Source organism: Leptonotus elevatus, chromosome 1, assembly GCF_054856555.1.
Source record: "Leptonotus elevatus isolate MCC_2025b chromosome 1, RoL_Lele_1.0, whole genome shotgun sequence".
Lineage (NCBI taxonomy): Eukaryota > Metazoa > Chordata > Actinopteri > Syngnathiformes > Syngnathidae > Leptonotus > Leptonotus elevatus.
The window spans coordinates 36679679-36701760 of NC_141239.1; the positions used below are offsets into that span (position 1 = coordinate 36679679).

General features: G+C 38.5%; 1 protein-coding gene across 1 annotated transcript; it reads left to right on the top strand.

Annotated features, from left to right (window-relative positions):
* The first annotated feature begins 1133 nt into the window (after positions 1-1133).
* tgm1l1 (transglutaminase 1 like 1) lies at positions 1134-21869 on the top strand. The gene is made up of 14 exons (XM_086097658.1): positions 1134-1272; positions 7008-7294; positions 7386-7577; positions 11640-11891; positions 12806-12924; positions 13957-14064; positions 14200-14377; positions 15294-15432; positions 16241-16433; positions 16537-16690; positions 17310-17594; positions 18823-18983; positions 19064-19200; positions 20298-21869. The coding sequence occupies exons 2-14, from the start codon at positions 7009-7011 to the stop codon at positions 20440-20442; spliced, it is 2349 nt and encodes a 782-aa protein (XP_085953784.1). The 5' UTR covers positions 1134-1272; position 7008; the 3' UTR covers positions 20443-21869.
* Positions 21870-22082: the final 213 nt, after the last annotated feature.

The following is a 22082-nucleotide window of genomic DNA, read 5'->3' on the forward strand; positions in this document are numbered from 1 at the left end:
TTTTTTAACCTGTGTTTGACATCTAGCATGATGAATGTCTGCCATTGCCAAATGTCTTTTTGATTGCGACTGATTAAGGCCCCAGTGATATATAATTAATGTTGGTGTATTTTTTAACAAGAAAACCTGGCATTTGAACAGGGGTGTGTAGATTATTTATATCTCCGTAATACTACGATGATCTTGTAAAAATACAACTCTGCTCTTGTAAGATTTTTTTATTTACCAAAAAAACAACCCCCAAGAAGCTTTTGGTCATCAGGTTGACGGTAATTTTGGGCAAATTTATATTTATTTATTTATTTTAATTAAAAAATATATATTTTTTTTTTAAAGATGAGACTATTCTCACAATTTATTTCATTGTAAATGACTTTTTCAAAAATATGCAACTTTTGAAATAGTACTTATGGGTAGTGCATGCTTTTAGAATATCCTTACACAAATATAATATTTCCCTTTTCAATATACAGTTTATATTTAACAATTTTATTTGAGTTGTAGCAGTCTTTCTATTATTTGTATTTCTATTGAACATCCCTAAACAATGCTATTAAAGAGTATGATATGATATTGCTCCCAGCATAAACACACTCACTGGAACATCCCATTCTCAATGACAAAAGAAGACAACTCATTGCCTTATGAATGACCTCTGACATCATTGCGAATGATGTCAAACCAAACATGTATTTGCTTGATCTGCAGCCTTTTTTCAAAGTAAAATTATCTCGCTTTTGTTTCCATTTCATTTTCTCTACTGGAACCATAAGAAACCTTTGTTTATCAATGGGTTTCGTTATCGAATGAGGGGAAGTGAAAATGTGAAAAGGAAGTTTTAACCCGACAGGGGCTTTAGGTTAAATATAAAGAATACTTTTACATACAGGTGTCATTTTTTGTATTCTGTGAAAACTACACAACTTCAGTTTCATTCAAACATATAGAACCTGAAAAGTGTTGTTTGTAGTTGCATAGTAGTTGTTACATCATTCGCTCTCAGGCCAACTGCGTGCTGTTTTACACAATGCAGACCCAAATAGTGCTGAGTGCTGAAAAGGGACATCTTGGTAAGGGTGGGAGAAACTTCAGCCGTACGTGGTGGGGGCGGAGTGTGTTCGAGTGGGTGTGTGAGTGCTTAAAGCCCATGAAGTACATTCCTGGACTGTCACTTTTAGTAGTCTGAGCAAGTAGTAGAAAAGAGAGAAAAGTTCTGAAACGTTCTTGAGGATAAGAAGCAGACTCTTCACTACTGATCCTTACACAGAGAAAGTAAGACTTGTTTTCTTTTTCCTTCACTGATTTTGCTCATGGCTCGATGAGAAGTGTAAATAACCGTTTCCTTTCCCACAAAAGAGAGGGGAGCCTTTTAACCTTAATAGTTCACAGAGGGGTTCCCTTGAGAAATAGCACCATGAGAAATGGACAGCTTTTGTACTTTTGCACAATGTTCAGGCAAATAAGGAAATAGACATCCTGTTGTAGATTGAAAAGAAACTAAAGTGTGAAGCTGAAACTTTTGTGAACACAAGCAAAATGAATGCAATTAGTTCTCCTCAGCTATCAGCTGCCAAACAAGAGGGCTTCACATTCTGCAAAAATCAGATGATGGTGGCTGCTGTGTTGCTTTGTCAGATGATTGTAGTTACGTTTCGTCTTTGGGCCAGCTGCCCTGTTCTATGGTGGCCACTGGGCTCCACATGACCTCTGTCTTCCCTGATTATGCAGGATGCATAACCTCGCTCTGTGACTCTCCTTGTGGCGTTTTATAAATTTTTTCGGAGCGGTTGTGTAGACGTATGTTTGTTAGATGAACAAAGAGAACAAAACATGAGCACACATGCAGGCCTGTGTGTGGCTGTTGCCGTTTAGGGACAACGAAACAGAACCTGATTTTGAGGCGCTTATCTCAGGGGCCAGTTGGCATTCCAATTGTGGTGCCATGCCAACACAAACTGGCTGAGAAAAGGGAGATGGAGTGGGCGCATGTGGCCAGCGTAAAAGAAAAAGTGACTTAAAGACACTTCAGCATCATAATGATGAGTAGAGAAAAATGCTACTACCGGTAATTCATTTCAAGCCTTATCATATTTGATGCTTGTAATATATATATATATATATATATATATATATATATATATATATATATATATATATATATATATATATAGTCCAGTTCAGTATATATATATATATATATTACAGTTCACAAATTCCACGGTTCAGGTTTCGGTTTTGTGCTTACGTTTTTCGGTTCAGTTCGGTATGCAGTATTAGAAAAAATTATTATGTCTTGGAGTAAAACGTGACAGTGTATATTATTCACAGCTAATTATTATTATTATTATTTTTATTTTTATTTTTTTATTATTATTATTATTATTATTATTATTATTATTATTATTATTATTATTATTATTATTATTATTATTATTATTATATCATTTAAATTAGTATTCTATTTATGCCAGTGGCATATAGTGGCAGGCATAACAAATGCCTGCCACTATATGTTATTTGTTAGGCATAACAGATAACTGCTCTTCAAATGGATGGCAAAAGGTGTAAAACCAACCTGTGTGTTTCAGTCTGTTGCCATTCATACAACTGCAAATATATCAGCTTTGTGTTCAACTGTGCAAGCCCAGATTTCACACTACGTACATTTGTGACTAAACTGAGTTGAGATCATTATTTCAGGATGAAAACGTTTTATTTTTGTTTGCTGGTTTACCGTGAAGTTTTTCTTATGCAAAATAAGTGCCTTGGCTCCACAGATTGGAAAACACCTCTCAGATCAAATCACAATTATTCTATTATAATATAAATGTATTAAATAAGTCTCATTTGATGGACATAAAATAAAGATGTGTCATAATTCATATCTGATAATGTTTGTTTTGTTATTACTTCGTCGACATGATGTGTGAATGAGCTCAGCTCATGCCCTAGGTACGCAACCATAGTCATTTCTTCATTCACGTTGTATACACGGCCGCCGCCACTGGCTTAACGAAACGAAATGAACAAGATGAGTTTTGATTGCAGATTTCCACCTTTATTTTGAGGGGATTTACATAACAGTCAACATTTGCCGCCCAGGCCAAGTCAGAAAGTGTCCGGGCGTATGCATACTAGCATCAGTTAGCTGTGTGCTATGCTATCATCGATTAGCCTCGGACCTCAGGTTAAACCAAACTCCCGTTTGAAACAAAACACCTCAGTCATGAACATAGCGATTTCTGACGTCCGTTTCATGTACCACAAATCCTGTTTTGGATTAACTCATTCAGTGCCAGCCCAGTTAACCCATTCACTGCCATGAATTCATTTTTTAAAAAGATTATTAGAAATGAGGGGTGACAGTCGATTAAATGTTTTAATCGTAATTAATCGCATGACTTCACTAGTTAACTCACGATTAATAACACATTTTATGTCTGTTCTAAATGTACAATAAAAAAAAATCTAGGTTTTCATACTCTTGTTAACAAAAGTGGGAAAAAATGTTGAACTAATAGAAATAGTTCAAATGAATTTTTTACATTTATATCCGTCAATGGCAGTGAATGAATAAAAATAAAAAAAGATCATTAAAAATTTGTGGCGTCAGGCGATTACATTTTTTAATCGGAATTAATCGCATGACTTCACTAGTTAACTCACGATTAATCACAAATTTTATATCTGTTCTATATGTACAATAAAAAAAAATCTAGGTTTTCATACTCTTGTTAACAAAAGTGGAAAAAAAAGTTTAACTAATAGTTCAAATTAATTTTTGACGTTTATAGCCATCAACGGCACTGAATGAGTTAATAAAGACTTGGCAGCGATGAGCAATGGCTCAGGAAAATTACCTACGTCGGGTCTAACCTGCCTCTGTGCAGAGATTTATTCCAGTCCCAAAAGTGCTGACTATTTCTCTACATAAAGCTATTTCCACGCACAATTTTGCAATTGTTTATAATTAATTATCATTAAGTTGTTAGAAGGTTGTTTTTACCATTCGTAATAATTTTATTGTCATTTTTAACCAGAAATAACTGACCAGCAAGGAAGGCAGCAAGGTCATAGAGGATGGCTGTAGTTATGGATGGATGGCAAATTGCAAAACTGTACACACAGTTGACATACCCCATTGTTTCTATCACTATGATTATGAATGTCTGTGCCAAATATTTACTGGATTGGGAAGCAACCAATTGAGCAAAATGTCATCTTGACCAAGAGATGAACTCTGTTAGTCACAGACAGTTTAAAATGACAGATTACACACAGACACACGCGCACAAGTACACGCACGCAACACGAGAGGGAAGCCACTTTCTATTGACCATTTGCACCGATGTCACGTGATCACGTGAATGTCCTATGACAAACGGCGGAAGGAAATGATTGTTGAATGAAAGTGGACGTGTCTTGGAGCGACTTAGTGACTTAGCGACTAAAATTAAAAGTTATTAAAAGTTATTATTGCCCATCGATCCATGGAATCTACGACTTCAACCAAAGTTCGCCTGTCAGTCGAAGTTGCACATTTAGTCGGGACTCGTAGAGCGCAATATTTACTTAAGTTGGAGATCGTTAGTTTGAAAACAGCCCTTTCCCTTCTGTTGCCTGCTGTTTTTACCAAGTTAATCAAATCGCCCACTTTGCCGGAATTCACAGCGCACGACATATGTCATTATGTAGTCAATGCCGTCCTTTCTCCTTACACCGGGGCTAATTCGAAAGCTTGTCGCTGGCTGAGTCTCTGGGACGAGATGCTGCGCTCACACCGGGGGACAATGTACCTCGTAATGCAAAGGCAAAACTTGTTTATCATGCTAAATGACTTATTTTTACATAGTCCGTTCTATATTAAAACAATGTGATGATGTTATGTTACTATATTTGCTAGCGTAGAACAAATGACTATCATAGTGGCAAGCTAATTTCATGAATATGACTCCGGCTCCAGAGTGAAAAACTTCAAGCACAAAGACGAAATCCCCCATTATTAAACAGTCAAATGCACTTAATAGCTTTGAAGAAGGTACATTTTAAAACTAAGCTGTGTGTTCGTGCAGTTGGAGTGGACGCTAACTATCTGGCTCGTTAATGGGATTTGAAACACGCAATTCGACACCTCTGTTACAATCTTTGTTAGAGTGTACGTTTACTAGTGAAATGCATGAACATTTATCTACTAATTACAACCTTTATCTACTAACCTCGCAAAAAATGATCGCCGCAAATCCGTGAATACTTTGTGGGCTGCCCGTCCTTTCTGTTGATTGCTGCTATCAATCAACAAACGTTTGTCTTCATTAGTAGGTATGCGATAAAAAGTAATATTTGGTTTACTCCTTTGTCTGTCTGTACAACCGACCGCACTGCAAGATATGACCATTTTAAGAGATAATCGATTAGATAAAGGACTTTACGCTGTATGAGATTCAATGGTTACAATACAGGCAAGTGGCTCTTTTGCCGTCCAGCGTCTCGGAGGGGGCGTTCCCATGAGGGCTGTGACGTCGCGTGCAAAAGGTCAATACTTGAACATATCTTAAAGGACGTCCGTGACTGCAGACGCCACACCCATCCTTATGCTCAGCTGTTCTTTGCCCTTTGACCTGACTGCATAACTTCACCATCACTGACTTTCCTCCAAAGCACAGTCTTGAGCCTGTTTGATGCACAGGCTAATATTGAACAAGTAACAGTACATGAACTCGCTCATGTTGTGCATCAGTGATTGTTAACGCTTTCTCAGTTTATCTAAAAAAAAAGGGGGGAAAAGTAATATTTTCTTCCATTCCTTGCAGAATAGTGTTTGTACATTTATTGCTCCAGAAATGTCACAAGCGCGAAATATTGTTGCAATATGGTACGTCAAAAGTGAAGGACTGTTCTGTATCTTCTTCTAAAAACCAAAATAATTTTATCCATCCCAAAATTGGGGGTGTACATGTTTCTGTTCATATTTTCCAGGAAGCTTGATATGCCAACTGGATGAGTGACATTTTTCCTTTTTATGTAAAATTCGGGTTGTAACCATGCAACAGTGCTTCGTTGTAAACTACGGTACCTTTTTAATGGTAGATGTGTTAGCTTGTCATGCAGAATAACTAGAAGCGTGTGTGGGGGAGCTGGTTTAGTGAAAATTTGATTGCAGTAAAAACTTGAATAATGACAGCATAAAGCAACCACTCAATTGTTTACATAAAGCTGTGTTGCATTTGCGCTCGTGTGTTATTTCTGCTCATTACACTTCATGGGTGTTTTACAAGAGCCAACAGACTCCGCTGGTGCCTTAACAGTTTTACTGATCTCGATTTATTGCTGCGCATATTGGCCTGTATGGCTTTCATGATGAGGAGAAGGAAAATGAAGATTTCAGGACGCACACGAAAGAACACAATGTCATTCCTCCCTTTGGCTTTTATTTTAGTAAACACATTTTTTTTCCCCCATTTTGACATTTTTGACCCTGACTTAAAGGTGGGAGTAAAAGGGAAAGACGGGCTTATCTTTGACAAATGATGAAATGCTGCTTTGTATTTTGCTTCTCCACAAAGAGGTGGGAATGTAACCTTGTGATAAATGTAACGTACACGTGGTAGAATCCAGCTGTTCGTAGCAGGACAGTGCAACTGTGAAATGTAATGATTGTGGAAGAAGAGGAGAAAGATAAACATTAATTTGCGAGGAAAAGATCAACGAAAAGAAAGGACTATTCATATGTTAATTTGAGTGGATAATGAGGACTTTAACACAATGGCGCAAAGGAATAATTGGATTGTTTTTCCTCTCTGGCGTTGTGAAGTGTAATTTGCTCATTAAAAGATGATGTGTTATTTAGAGGTTTATATTTGATTGAAAAGCTAATTATTCAATTAAATCTTTTTTTTTCAGAAATAATGGGTAGAATGTGTTCTACAGGTTCAATAGCTATTCTATGACTTTATCCTCTCATTATAATCTATTTTGACTGAAATTAATTATCCTGATGTTCTTTCAAGGATGCCAGGTGAGAGGTTGACAGTAAGACGCACATCTGATGTGGGGCGCTTTCCTGGTGCGGCCCCGCCCACCAGGGTGGAGTTGTCCATTCACAAGGAAGGGGACAAAAAAACAGAGGACGGCGCTTGCCGCCGCTGGTTTCGGAAAATCTGCCCATGTTGCTGTAAATGCCAGAAAAGCACCACCTATGATGTCACCGATAAGGTGGAACTGGTAAACCCTCCCACCCCGATTCCAGAAGTTGAGGGGCCAAAGCCAGAAAATGGAAACGCAAAAGAAATGGAAGGTAATGTTCAACATGTTTTGGGGTGAGTGATGACATCAAATTACAACAATGCAGTCAAACATTGAGATTCTTTCCAATCCTTCTTCTGCAGTCATGAAGTTGTCTGTGAGATCGGCGGACCTGCTGAGCTCCAAAGCGGGGACAAACAGACAGGAGCACCACACTCATCTCTTTCACGCAGAAGGGCTGATCATCCGCAGAGGGCAGACGTTCCAAATGGAGCTACACCTCAACAGGCCCTTTAGTGCTGACGCTGACAAGCTGCATCTGGATCTGAGAACAGGTATCGGTCCACAGCGTGAACCCTCTCACCCACCAAATGACAACAACGACGTACCACCATGCACATCATCAGTATGCTCGATGCCAGATTTGTGGAATTCGTCTTCTTTTTTTGGTCAACTCGCTTTGAGGTCTCCACTCTCTGGAACTTTCCTTAGGATCGATCCACCTTCTCTTAGACTTCCTCTTGCTGTCTTGCTTGGCTGCTCCGTCCTCGTCGTCCTTCTACCAATACTCAATATCTCTCCTCTGGATGTCTACAAAACAAGTGTTCTCTCCCTAAATCAAATCATGTCCAAATCATCTAACCTTGGCTGTCCCTCTGATGAGCTCATTTGTAATCCTATCCAATCTGTTCACTCCTAAAGAGAGTTTGGGAATTTGGCAGACGGCTCTGCCTAAAAGGAGGCTCAACTTTATGTTTTAGAGCATGAGGTGTAACATGATTATGGTGGATTTGATCAAGGTGCAGGCAGACAGATTCTGAGCTCTGGAGAAGTGTGTGGTGGATGTCGTCATATTTCATTCTAGGGCTGGGCAATAAATCAAATTAATTTCGATTAATCATCATTTTGAAAATCGAATAGTTTTAATTTTTTTCTTCTGGATTATTAAAAGCTGTTGTTCTTATGTTCTGTTACATCCAGATGTTATTGTGAGTTGTAATTTTGCTAACTAGTATGAATGTTAAGTTTATGTTAAAACTGATTTTGAAACATTATACATATTGTTGTCTGAACATTTTGCACAGGAATTATTTTTGAATAAATTAAACCTTTAAATAAACGTTTGTTGGATTTATTAGATTAAAATCGTAATCATCCCGAATGACTAAAAATATCACCCGGCCCTATTTCATTCATAAATATGACAACAGCGTGCATCAAACCCTCTGAATATTATCCATCCATCCATTTTCTTAACCGCTTGTCCTCACAAGGGTCGCGGGGGGGCGCTGGAGCCTATCCCAGCTGGCTTCGGGTAGTAGGCGGGGTACACCCTGAACTGGTTACCTCTGAATATTAGTAGTAGTAGTAGTAGTAGTAGTATTGTTATCATCATCATCATCATACGTATAAAATCCTCCCCCTGGCTGTGGCATAGCCATGGTCATACAGACAGAAATGATATGTGTGGAAGATGGTCTCCAAGTGGCCACTCCACGGCGGTGATGTATCGTCTGCCTGTAGCCTTCCCCCTCCACCACTCTCGTTTGCACACATAATCCTTTAACTCTTTTCTTTTCAGCACACGCCTCCACCTTTCTAAATGTTCCCTTACCTTGTCCACGTTTTCACTGCAGATCGTTATGTCATCTGCAAACATCGTAGTCCACATAGTTTCTCATCTAACATCATCTGTTAACCTATTCATCAGTATTGCAAAAAAAAATGTGGGAGGTGGGGGTGATACACCCCCCCCCCTCCCCAGCCAACCTTCAACTCCTCTGTCACACCTACATCACACATCACCACAGTTCAACTGTTCCCATACATGTCCTGTCACAGGACACTGGGAACTCACCATACTGTATTTATTATTTATTGCTCTTCCAAAATTTGAATTATTTTCAAATATTTTTGCGCCTGCCTACGTATAGCATTTCTTCTCCTTTTCTTGGTGAATCTAGGACTAGCTACAGCATCGCTACATATGATACAGCATTCAGAATGATCCTTTCAGTTCCAAAAATGAAAAAATAAATAAATAAAAGCAAAGACTTGGTTCCCGTTCTGCTGCTAAATGATCCCCCACTCTTTTTGAAACTGAGAGGTACTTCTTCAGCTCTGACTAATACGAACAGCTACCGCAGTTTGATACACACTTCTGAAATAACAAATGTGCTCAAATTAACTTTATGTAAAGATATTTGTAATGATTAATGATTTCGCACAATATTTATGAAATGGGTGAATATCAATGTGTACAAATTATATCTATTAATCTCTGCCAATATTTACATTTTTTAAATTGTCACTTTGACTAGAAATGTCCCATCACTGGTGATCTATTTTTAGAACATGCCTGTGGGCCGCACATGTGGACCTTGGGGTCTACTTGGCTACCGAGGGCACCACATCGGTAACCCCTGTTGGGGTCAATTTCATGGGGAATTTTTCCATCCTTACAGCAGAACATTTGTTAGGTCGGAGTTCACTAATGTTGGATGGAAGGGTCTGGCTCATAAGCCCTTCAAGCTATGAGATCTACAAGGTTGGGACTGAGACACCCCCCCCCCCCCCCCCGCCCCCTCCTCTCGTTCACATTGTCATCGGCTCTTCTGCAGCATAGAGGCGGAGCCTCAGAGGATATAGAGGGACTAATCATGATAAGAATATTCATACATATGACATTTTAGTCAATGCCTGCCAAAGCAAAGGCGGTGCATTGTGCTGAGTATTTAAACTAAACAGTATAGGTGACATCACAATTTTTGGATTCCGTCCAGAGTCTTAATAGCTTCCAGACCTCAGGATACCAGACACCTCCCTCTGGTATTTTCAGTCTGTTTGTACAATGATCTTCCATGCACACTCTCTGGAATAATGTCTGTTGCATCACAACAGAAAAATGGGGAAATTCACACCCACCACAGCGGCGTCATTTTGAACAAATCCTCATTAACGCAACTTTCAATGCCTCATCTTATGACAGAGGACTTTCTCATGCTGTAGTTGCCCAACCCATTATCTGGTTGAAACAGAAGTCAAGATTTTCAGTCAGAGCTGAAGCAATAGGGAAAAGAGGAGGGTTTGTTTTTTTGGGGATTTTCTTTTTTTTTTCTTGTCAGCAACGTTCTGCAATGGGAGAGGAAGGGCGGTGGGGAATCGGGTGGAGAACAATGTATTCTTGATAAAGCTCTATCCCCACCTAATCAGATGACAAGGTAGAAAGAATCTTATTTGACTATTTATTGAACGCCATTCATGACATGAGTGACGTGGAGACCATTTCTTTGTTCACGATCAAACAAAATGTTATCTTGTTATCGAGTTTAGTCTTCTTGTAATCCATAATGTCCTGTGAAAGAGTTGCAGTCGACTGTCCGTAGTCTGTTGTCAATTGTGTGTCAGTGGACTTTTACAGCAGAAATTGTGTTTGCTGACCCGCCAAGAGGGGGGGGGGGGGGGGCACAAAGACCGACTGTGGTTTGAGCAAGTTTACTCTTGGCAAAGGAGTTATCTGGACTGCTGCTCTTATCTCACTTCAGTAAATCAAGACTTCCAACGTTAGATGTCAACATTTATGTGTTGTACAAATGCCAGATAATTTTAATTTTAAACAGTTTGTAACCGTTCTGTACTGTAGGTTCAGTGAACTAGTCGTTATATTTCACATACAATCAAATATGCTGTCATTCTTGTAAAGCAAAATATTTTATTGTTAAGTTTTGTTATTTTGGTAGCTAATGGTAAGCCAAGAATATGCATGCATTCCGGGAAATTCTCTTTCTAACGAACTTTGATTTGTTTTGTTTTTTTATTGAAATCACGGGGCCAGCTTGTGTCCAGAACTGGATGACCTCCAAATAAACTCAACTTCAAATACATTACATTTGAAGCAATTTGTTCGCCGTAGGAAAGAGCAACCAGTTGCAATGTTGAGGAGGAAGAAAATAATGTGAAGACATTTTTGCAAGATAGAGAGTAGTAGGCATATATTTCACAGTATTAACTTATTCACTGCCATTGACGGCTATAAACGTCCATTCGAACTATTTCTATTAGTTTAACATTTTTTTCCACTTTTGTTACCAGGAGTATGAAAATTTTACTCGTTTTTATTGTACATTTAGAACAGATATAAAATGTGTTTGATTTATTACATCTAAGTTTTCATACTCTTCTTAACAAAAGTGGAAAAGAATGTTAAACTAATAGAAATAGTTCAAATGAATTTTTGACGTCTATAACCGTCAATGGCAGTGAATGAGTTAATGGTGAAAATCTGGGCAATTACAATACATCATTTATTTGTAGCGTTTTATAGAATTCGTTTTTTTTTGCTTTTTGAATACTCTGGTCCCATTTGCCTGACATACTGTACGTTACTTGCTTTGCAGGTCCACTCCCACTGGTATCCAAAGGAACCCATGTCATCATCCCACTAGTTGATACCTTGGACAAAAAACAGTGGGGGGCTAAGATTGAAGAGCAAAATGACAACAAGGTTAAGTTGTCTATCAACTCGACAGCCAATGCTGTGATTGGTCTTTACAGTCTGGCCGTCACAACTAGCACCCTAAAAAATGAAACTCCAAATACTTACACCTCAAGTGAAAACATCGTCATGCTCTTCAACCCCTGGTGTGCAGGTAAGATGAAAGATGAAAATAATGAAAGTCTTGTAGTTAGAGGAGGACAATTGTTTTCCTCCCTCTTAAATAAGCCTCCCCCACCCAGTTTTGCCACGTCTGTTGGCCTGAACTTTCACCTCAGAGCCCCGACACCGCCCCGTCCTCCTGTGTGTGTCTGTTCCAACTTCCATTTCACAAATATGCAATAAGGAGTGAAAAACACGAATCCCAGCTGCAGGATAAAGTTCTCCTGCAAGATGTCAAGCCTCTTGTTTTACTCCACCCTCCTCGCCCCCTCCCCACCCAATCACACAACTTCCCCTCTTTCTCTTAGCTGTCCCCCGTGACCGAAGCCTCTTCCTTCCACTTTTTTGCCATAAACATCTTAATTTTACTGTGGCTGGCTGTCTATCTTTGCCCTGCTGTTTCCCCGCCCGTTGTAGCAACAATGAGATGGGAGTGAGAAAAAAAGAAAAAGAAAAAAAGAATGCCTAATGTGCTGGGAAAAACGCCCAACTCTGCCCCGGCAGGATCATGTTGTGAACCATTTCCTGGCCCTATAGGAATTCTCCAATTTTTTGGGAAAAGAAATCACATTCTTGACTGATGTAGTAAGTGAAGAGGTGAAAAGACCAGACTTTCTTCTGATGGGCCTCTTTCACAGAAAGGGAGGAAGCACTACTACTAATTGACGCCTTCTTAAAATAAAATAAAATACTTTTTCAGATTTTTCAGGAAACGCAAAGAAATGGAATCATTTGCACCATGAGGAGATGATTTAGGCAAAAAAAATATTTTTTCAAAATTTGCAAAAAAAATGACTTAGCCAATTATTTTAAGAGGGTGACGTAATATTACTACTACTAAAAAAATTACAATAATAATAATTCTCTGAAGTAATTGTAAGCATTTTAAATTGTGGTTTCTTTCAGAGGACACAGTGTTCCTGGATGATGAAGAGGAGAGGAAGGAGTACGTGTTGAATGACATTGGAAGAATTTATTATGGAACTGAGAAGCAAATTGGGTCTCGCACGTGGAACTTTGGTCAGGTAGAGAGACTCTGGGCAATCCTCATTAGTGTTTGAGTGTTTTCCTCTTATTTCAAATGACCAAATCCTGTAAAAATAGAAACGACAATGATCCTGTCTGTTTTGTACCATCCTTCTCTTTTTCGTCCTGGTGGTCTGCATTTTTTTTTTAGCTCTTAAAAAAGGAAATTTTGCTGTAATTAAGGCATGTTAAAAACTAGTTGAGCTTTATTGTTCAGATTAATTATCTTCAACATGCTTTAGCTACACACACAAAAAATCGACTTGGTTGGGGTTTCCTGAAACGTTTTAGCAAAAGTATAATGCATCTTCCTGAAAGGTTAATAATAGGGGTGGGAATCTTTGAATGTCTCACGATTCGATTCGATTCCGATTTTTGGGTCTACGGTTCGATTCAGAATCCATTTTCGATTAAGGACGATTTTTGATTCAAAATGATTTGATTGACAATGATTTTTGCTCCAATCTATAGATGTGCAAGGAATTGTAATGATCTACTCCAGTCTGACTCGCTAATACTAATTAGCGCGCTACTCACGGCACTTTTATCACTCAAAAGAACGGCTCCACACTGCAAAAAAAAACAACTTTTATTGGAATAACTTGATCTACTCTCTAATGTGGCTGCAACTTAACAGTGTATTAGACCGCATAGAACCACACTGTCCCCAAATGGCCAAATCGGGTAAAACATGAACAGCGCTCCAAATAAAGGCACACACACAGACAAAGGCAAGACAGTATAAAACCATTTAAATAAAATCGATTTGGGGACATTTAAAATGTATTCTGAATCGTACTAAATGAGAATCGAGATTTTTATGAAAATCGATTTTTTGGGCACACCCCTCAATAATGTCATATTTGGTTGCAGTGGTTGGTATGGATATTTAAGAACTTTCACTTTGGGATGATCACTACACTGCTGTCATCTGTGTGAAAGATAGCACAATTCGTTTGACTTTTCGCCCCTAATTATTATACTAATTAAAAACGTGACAAACCAATGCTATATGTCTTTATTTGCTGCAGTTTCAAGAAGGAATCTTGGAAGCATGTTTATTTATTCTGGAGAAAAGTGACATGCCGCCATCTGGCCGAGGGGATCCTGTTAATGTTGTCAGGGTCATATCAGCCATGGTAAGTCATTTTAGGAAATATTGATAACTTTCACAACTATCATTGGTCTCACATGTCGATCACCAGGAGAAACTGATCTGTGTATTTTGAGTACAGTGTATGAATTATTTTATTTTATTTATTTATTTTTGTTAGATAAATGCCCAAGATGATTATGGTGTTCTAATTGGAAACTGGTCTGGGAATTACTCCGATGGGGTGTCTCCTGCTGCGTGGAGCAGCAGTGTGGAGATTCTAAGAAAATATCACTCCACCAATGGAATGCCCGTGTCATATGGCCAATGTTGGGTCTTCTCTGGAGTCACAACATCAGGTGAGTGTGTGAACAAATAGGAGGGAAAGTGTGAAGACATTTTTCAGATATGATAGGATTGATCTCAGCAGTGCCAGATTTTTTTTATTTTATTTTTTATTTCTTTTCTTTTCTTTTTCTTTTCTAAAGAGCTCAGTATTGTTCATTCGGTAATGTCATCATTGCTCTTTTTTATTTTTTTGTATGTGGGTGAGTATGTGAATGTGTATGTGCGTGTGTATTCGTTAGTTCACCAAAAACCTATTAAAAAAAATCCCATACCATTCACCTAAACCGAACACCGCCGTCAGGAGACCCGAGGAAGGACCAAAGAAAACAAAGGAAGGTTAAATCCAGCAGCAGATTATTATTTTTTTAAGTAGGGTAGAGTTTTCTTTTCCAGAAACATTTCCACATGAAATATATTAAATATAAATACTATTTATTTAATGTGATATACAAAAGGTTGGAAAGCAATGTGTTGGCAAAATGCATAACGGCTGCTCGGGATGTGGCGCCGACAAATCCACCTCGTCATAACATTCCTTCTCTAATTGCACTACCATGCTTTATATATAGCGTATAGTGCCATTTCCATTCACGGTTTCCAACTCGCCTACTTTTTGTGACCTTACTTTCAAGTCAAGTTCATGAATTGTCACAATCGCAGTGTTCTTTCTGCCAGGCTGTTCCTTTCAATCAGGCTGTGAAGCTCCCTGTGCGTGTGAATGCACATGATAGCCAGCTGACCCAAGCACTGATAGCGCATAACTCATTTACACCCCAAATACTTCACACTGACATTCCCATCATAGCCAGCTTCTACTTTGCAACATGTGTCATTTTCATTCAACTGCCAGCATAGTAAAGTGCGGCACAATCATGCAAATGTCACCTCAGTAGACATGTTGGACTTTCTTGTTATGTCTGTTTGCAGTCCTCCGTTGTCTTGGCGTCCCTGCTCGCAGCGTGACCAACTTCCAGTCCGCTCACGACACTGATGTGTCCCTCACGACAGATGTATATTTTGATGAGGATATGGAGCCCATTGACTACCTCAATAGTGATTCTGTCTGGTAAGTTATGTAGTGTGGTATGTGACATGACCCGGGGTCATCTTGCTCTGCAAAATGGCTCGCTGTACTGTCCGTACCGGAGTCAACTGTATATTTAGATACTGTATGCTAAACGACCGTCTCCTTGAACTTGAGGCAGGCAGTTGACATACTCCTGCAATTTTCTGCTCGTAGAGTTCATGAAAATTCTCATCTGTCAATAAAGAAGGGAACCCTCATCAGGGAATCAGGGGCAGACAAAACAAGTTTGACTTCTTTCTGTCCCATTTCATTTATTTTACTTTACTTTGAATTTCAATTTTGCTTTATATTGTCTTTTTTCTTTTACACATGGATGAAATCAATTGAATTGAACCCGTCATGTTGCAAAATAGTCTTGATATTTGTTAGTTAACTCAAAATTCATTTTCTTGTGTATAACTGAAAAGATAAGATTAAAGCAGTTTCACTCAGGTGCTTTGTGAATCTGTGCAGGGGCGGGCTAGACTAAGTTTTGGTATTTTCGCAGACCCGTGCAAGTCAGTGCAGCGTGGCCCATTTTAAAATGGGGGTTTTGCCTCATTGTGCATGTGAACACAGCTGACTTTGAAACGAAATAGGTTCTCTCATTCTATTTAAGAGTGCCCATAAAAAAACGTACTTGATATGACGGAAGAAGACACTGATTTGCTTGAGCTATATATATTCTAGCTCAAATTGTCAGTCTGTCTGTCTGTCTACACAAGTTATCTAGTTTGATGCAGCTTTCAACAAAAAGGCACAATCGCCTTGTGATTAGTCTCGTGTGTAACTCCATCTTTATATGTAGGAATTTTCATGTCTGGAATGATTGCTGGATGGCCAGGCCAGACTTGCCCCATGGTCATGGGGGCTGGCAAGCTGTTGACTCCACCCCCCAGGAGACGAGCCAGGGGACCTTCCGTTGCGGCCCTGCCTCTGTCGCCGCCATCCGCTCTGGCCAGGTCTACCTCAAACATGACACACCTTTTGTCTTTGCAGAGGTGAGCTCATTTTTATTTAGTCCTTGCTTTCTAGAAACTTGATCAGCTCTTTAAAAGGCAAGTGAATATCATGCGTGCTGCTGTTGGAATGTTTCTTTATTAGGTCAACAGTGACAAGATCTACTGGCAAAGAAATCTCGTTGGTACATTCAGCCAGATCCACAGTGAGAAGAAGATTGTTGGCCACTTTATCAGCACGAAAAAAGTTGGATCCGATGAGCGAGCTGACATAACTCATCTGTACAAACATCAGGAAGGTACCAATGTCTGTTTTATATTTCAAATCATGCTATGCCCATTGAGTGGTGTTCAGTGCGGGTGAATACAGCATTACAATGTGTCACTAGTAACTCATTCACACCCAGCCATTTTCACCGAAGCAACCCCCTTCGCTCCCAGCTGTTTTACTGGATTTTGACAGATTTTTGCAAGGCCCACAGAATATTGTGTTTTATTGTTATAAAAAAAAATGGAACCTACCAAAAGAAAGATTAGAGTCTCTTCTTTCATCGGGAAAAAAAAGTATCTGTTTCTGTTTTGCAGCAATTACCATTAGAATATAGCTAAGTTTCATCATTATTCACAGTGGGGGAACGAGCTTTTTGCAACATGGCCCTGGTTGACCTCTTATACTCTGCTGCCACCTGCTGGCCGTTTTTGTAATAACTACTATTGCTCTTCAGGTCAGAGGCTGCATCAAGTTCTGTAAGCGCTAGCATAAAATAACAAAAAACGTATAAATACATCGTTGGGAGCACGGTAATATTTAAAATAGAACGTATTTAAACGTTTTGGGGAGGAAACGAGTCAACTTCGACTGATCAATACCAATATCACTCTATACACCGCTGGCTCATTCGCTCCCCATTTTCCCAGGTTCAGAGGAGGAGCGTATCGCCGTAGAGACCGCCAGTCGTTTTGGCAGCAAGCCAGACGTCTACTCCACACCCATGGCAGAAGACGTCAGCCTGGAGGTTAAAATGGAGGGAGAGGGGCCCAGGATGGGGGCCGACGCCCAGCTGAGCATCGTGGTGAAGAACCTGAGCTCTCAGCCCCGCAGAACGACCCTGCACAGCCAGGTGGCTGTCATGTACTACACTGGTGTTGTGAAGGGCACCATCAAGAAGGAGCAGCTGCCAGTGGAGCTTTTGCCCAATGAAGGTTGGTTTTCACATACTGTCGACTTAGAAAACAGGCCCTCAGGGGTCTTATAAGAGGCTGTTGACCCGTTGAATTGTTGCCCCGACGTATGGTCTAGTGGGGTGTACTCACATGACTTTCATGAATGGGTTCAGTTACCAATCAGGGATGGTGAGAATGTGAGTATTTACAATAGACGGTGACTGTAAATGCTTATTTACAGTAGTAGCGTGGTTGTAGCTTGCAGAGATGGAGATCTGCACCGCATCATTCTAAGGGGTGTCAAAATTAGCGTGTTCATTTTGAGTTTATTTAAAGTTAATTTAATGTGCGATTAAGGACCCTTGCTTGGAAAGCCTGTACTGGGGGAATTCCAGTCGCAACGCAGCAGACACGTCCACGTGGAAATTTAGCAGTAATAAATTTAACATATATCTGTGGAGACTGGGGTCAAGCTGAATTTGACCATTTTTAAAATGTGCAGAATTTCACAAGTTACTTCATGTTAAAGATTAGCTCTTAATAGGAAAAGAAAAATGCGCTGAACCGTCACCAACGTCTTACAAAAGCAATCATGTCATCTAGTGGCCAAAAAATGACCTCAGCACAAATCAATATCACGCTCGTTTTTTACAGTACAGTAGATCTTTTTCATTTTAACTCAATTTTATGAATTATTATGAAATTAGTGTGTCAATGGCTAAAAGATGCAGCTGTATTACTATTCCACTTTGATGTTAACAAGAGTATGAAAACTTTAATTTAACTGCACATTTTATGGTAAATTTAGAACAGATTAAAAAAAATGTGATTAATCGTGAGTTAACTATTGAAGTCATGCGATTAATTACAATTAAAATTTTGAATCGCCTGACACCCTTAGTATTTATTATACAACCCTTTTTGAAGTTCTTTATTGATTTGGTAAGTGCACCTGATGAGTATATTTTACTGCTGTAATTCACAAAAGAGCTTAGCATCCACAGTCAGAATGTCACACCAAAGCCCGAAAGTCACCGCTGTCTCCAAGAGGATATCACATTCGTGTCATGATTTGCACGTGTATACGTGAGAAAGGACATACATGTACAAATATGTTGTCCGAGAAGAGGATTGTTCAATTCCTGGCATCTTCAAGAGCAATAAAGAATGCTGGAGGAGGCAAAGCTGTTTAAGGGCTACAGTGCATACTCTCTAAGGGTCCGATTAATTTGAGCGTTTTCTAAGTTGGTCCTCTGTCTATCCACAGAAAAGACTATTGAGTGGATTTTGCCTTATCAACAATACCAGAACCAGCTGGTGGATCAGGCAGCTCTGATGCTGACATTGTCCGGAAGAGTCAATGAAACCAAGCAAGTGTTAGCCAACCAGACCTGCTTCAGGCTCCTTACACCTGATCTCAACATCACGGTGGGCTTTTCACTCCACTTCATAATCATAACAGTTTTGCTTACATACGTGCATTTACATTCTGAATTGATGTTTGGCAGCCTTTGGGGAAAGCTGTGGTTGGCAAGGAAATGGCAGCCAAGATCATGTTCACCAACCCGCTGCCAAGAATGCTGAAGGGCGTCGTCTTCAGAGTGGAAGGACTGGGCCTGCAGAAAGATCATGAAGTGTTTGTAGGGTACGAATCCTTACCTAGTTCTAACACAGGGGTCAGCAACCTTTTCCTGTCAAAAGAGCCATTTTAGGACAACTATAGAACAAAAAAAATCTGTCAGAGCCACAAAACATTTGAACATTGCGGCGACCGAAGCAGCGTGTTAAGTGTTAGACTCATGTACTGAGGGGGCCAAGAGCTAATTAGAGCTGTGGCTACTCAAGTAGTTTACCGCCACCACAGTGTGAATGTGTGAGAGCACGAATAATGCAACCACTGTGAAGCGTCTTTGAGTGTCCAAAAAAGCGCTACATAAATCGAATGCATTATTATTATTATTATTATTATTATTATTATTAGAGCTGTGCCATAACACAAAAATATGCAGCATCCAATGCTTTGACATTCATTTTCTTCTAGCTTTTGTCTTCCGTTTTTGGATTATTATTTTTTTCATACTTTGTTTTTCATAAATTTTTTGACTTTTCTGACTTTCTTTCAGATTTCCGAGATTTTTTATGGCAATTTTATTTTCTGCCTCTCTTCCTATTCTAGACATTTTGTGGCTATTTTATTTAAAATACATTTTCTGACTTTTTTTGGCAATTCCAAAGATATTTTATGGTGGTTTTCTGCCTTACTTTTGTTTTTGCACATTTTATTGTTACAGGTACTTTTTGAGCATTTTCTTTTCTGCAATTTGTATTCAATTCTGACATTTTTGGCAGTTTCCTGGACATTTTATGGTAATTTTCTGCTTTTCCTTGTTCTTTTGTGGACTTTTATTAAATTAACACCTAAAAACATAATCGTTGACCTTTCATCTCCCTTAAAAACTTAACTTACTTAACTTAAAAAACACTGATATTTTTTTAATATTTAATTACTCTTTTTTTTTTAATCTAAATTGTGAATTGATTTGAAGAATATTTTATTTAAAAAAAAATTAACAAAAAAATAAAATAACAAATTTAATCATTCCTACTACATTTTTTAGAGATTCTAAAGAGCCACATGTGGCTCCAGAAACCACAGGTTGCAGACCCCTGTTCTAACACATATGCATACTGCTATTGATCCTTTTAGTTGATTGTTGACTTGTCGTTCATGTTATGTCTTAGCGACGTCAGCGGTCACTCCACCGTGACACTGACAGAACACTTCATCCCGACCCAACCCGGGCCCAGGAAACTGGTGGCATCGCTGGACTGCAAACAGCTGACACAAGTGCACGGAGTGGCTGACATCATTGTGCTTGAACAGTGAGAGGAAGCCAGTTTCTTCACCGCTTGTCATATTCTTCACTGACGTCTATAAAATATGAAGTCAATATGAAGTATTCTGTTATAATTTATAGGAATTTGTATTTTGTAAGTCACATTTTTTGCTTTAAAAACACCACACAGTGTTAGTATTATTGTACGGAAGCGTATTGCATTCATTCACTATTGCATTCAGTCCTGTTTTTCCTACTAATTTTTTGGAGGAGCTTTGTTTTTTTGAGTATTTTTTTCTGTTTTATTGAATATTTTATCCGTTTTTTTTGTATTTTTTTTCTGTTTTAAAAAAATCCTCTGTTTTTCTGAATATTTGTTTTTCTGAGTAATTTTTCCCTGTTTTATAAAATAAGTATTTTTATGTTTTTCTAAATATTTTCAGAGATTAGAGAAAAAAATATAGTATACACATTCATTCCTTTATTGAGCGAGTAAGTAAACGTGACCATCTTATTGCATTACTGGGAAACATTATCTTATTGGGAAAGTGTCCGTTTCCGCTATTAGTGAGTCTGCAACAAATCAGTTGGAGTTCAGAGGTAAAAAATAATAAAAATAATAAAACAGAACACCAGCTCTGTTTTTTGGAACAATTAATTTTTTCTGTTTTTTTTAAATATTTTTTTCCCCTGTTTTTCTGAGTATTTTTTTCAGCCTATTTTTCAGAATATTTTTTGGACAGAAAAAAAAAATCTGTAAAACAGAAAAAAATTGTCAGAAACACAGGATTTTTTTTCCCAAGTGAATGCAATATTCTTCCGTATAATTGAAAGCTTATAGCGAGACTTTTTTTAAATCAGTATTTTTATTATGAAAAAAACAAAAAAACATTTTTAGCACTGAGAAAAACATCACTGAACATGTTTTTATTTCGCAATGATTGTATACTGCATGTGTGCAACTTAACCTCACAATTGCCTACATCAAGGTAGCATGGAAAATTTGGATGCATTTTAAATTTCCCATAGTTTATATTTTTGGTTAGTTACATCAATCACAAAATACAGGGAAAGTCTCAGTGGCAATTTACTCTTGTGCTTCATTTCATAAGACATGATTGCCCACAAAATAATGTTCAAAAGGAAAAATGGAAACATATCGTCACCATGTGGTCGATTTCCATATAATATGTTCTCTACCAGTTTTGTCTTTTGCTTCTTTCAGTATTGCATTTATGTGTTACAATGAAGTAAGCACACTACTGTATCATACTGTGTCATGTTGAGAAGTGGACTTATCAGGTAGTCCTTTGAAAATGGAAAACACTGACCTTAGTAGACCTGCTTCGTTATTACAGTATTTTACGTCACAGGACTCACTATAAAATGTGAAGGAAATGGTCTCAGTATAATTTTGCTATTTATTTATTTTTTGGTATCGCCTAAGATGATAATAAAACTATAGCTGAACACTAAAGTGTTGAATTGAGTTCTTATTTCACTCATCATCCAGAAAGCCATTCACAGAAGTAGAGCTGAGAGAGGATAGCATAATGACTTCAGTTAGAAACATGCCAGTGATGAATTTCTTTACTATAACATAGCATGGCAACAAATACAATTCGAGGCAAGCCTGTTACTTGCCAAAAATGAATAAATTAAATAAAATATAGAATGGAATGTTTCCTTT

Bases quoted from the DNA above. Each gene is read 5' to 3' on its own strand.
- tgm1l1 (XM_086097658.1), top strand. From the start codon at position 7,009: ATGCCAGGTGAGAGGTTGACAGTAAGACGCACATCTGATGTGGGGCGC. The intron at 7,578-11,639 runs GTATCGGTCCAC...CTTGCTTTGCAG, and splicing joins GCATCTGGATCTGAGAACAG to GTCCACTCCCACTGGTATCC. The intron at 14,378-15,293 runs GTGAGTGTGTGA...GTCTGTTTGCAG, and splicing joins CTCTGGAGTCACAACATCAG to TCCTCCGTTGTCTTGGCGTC.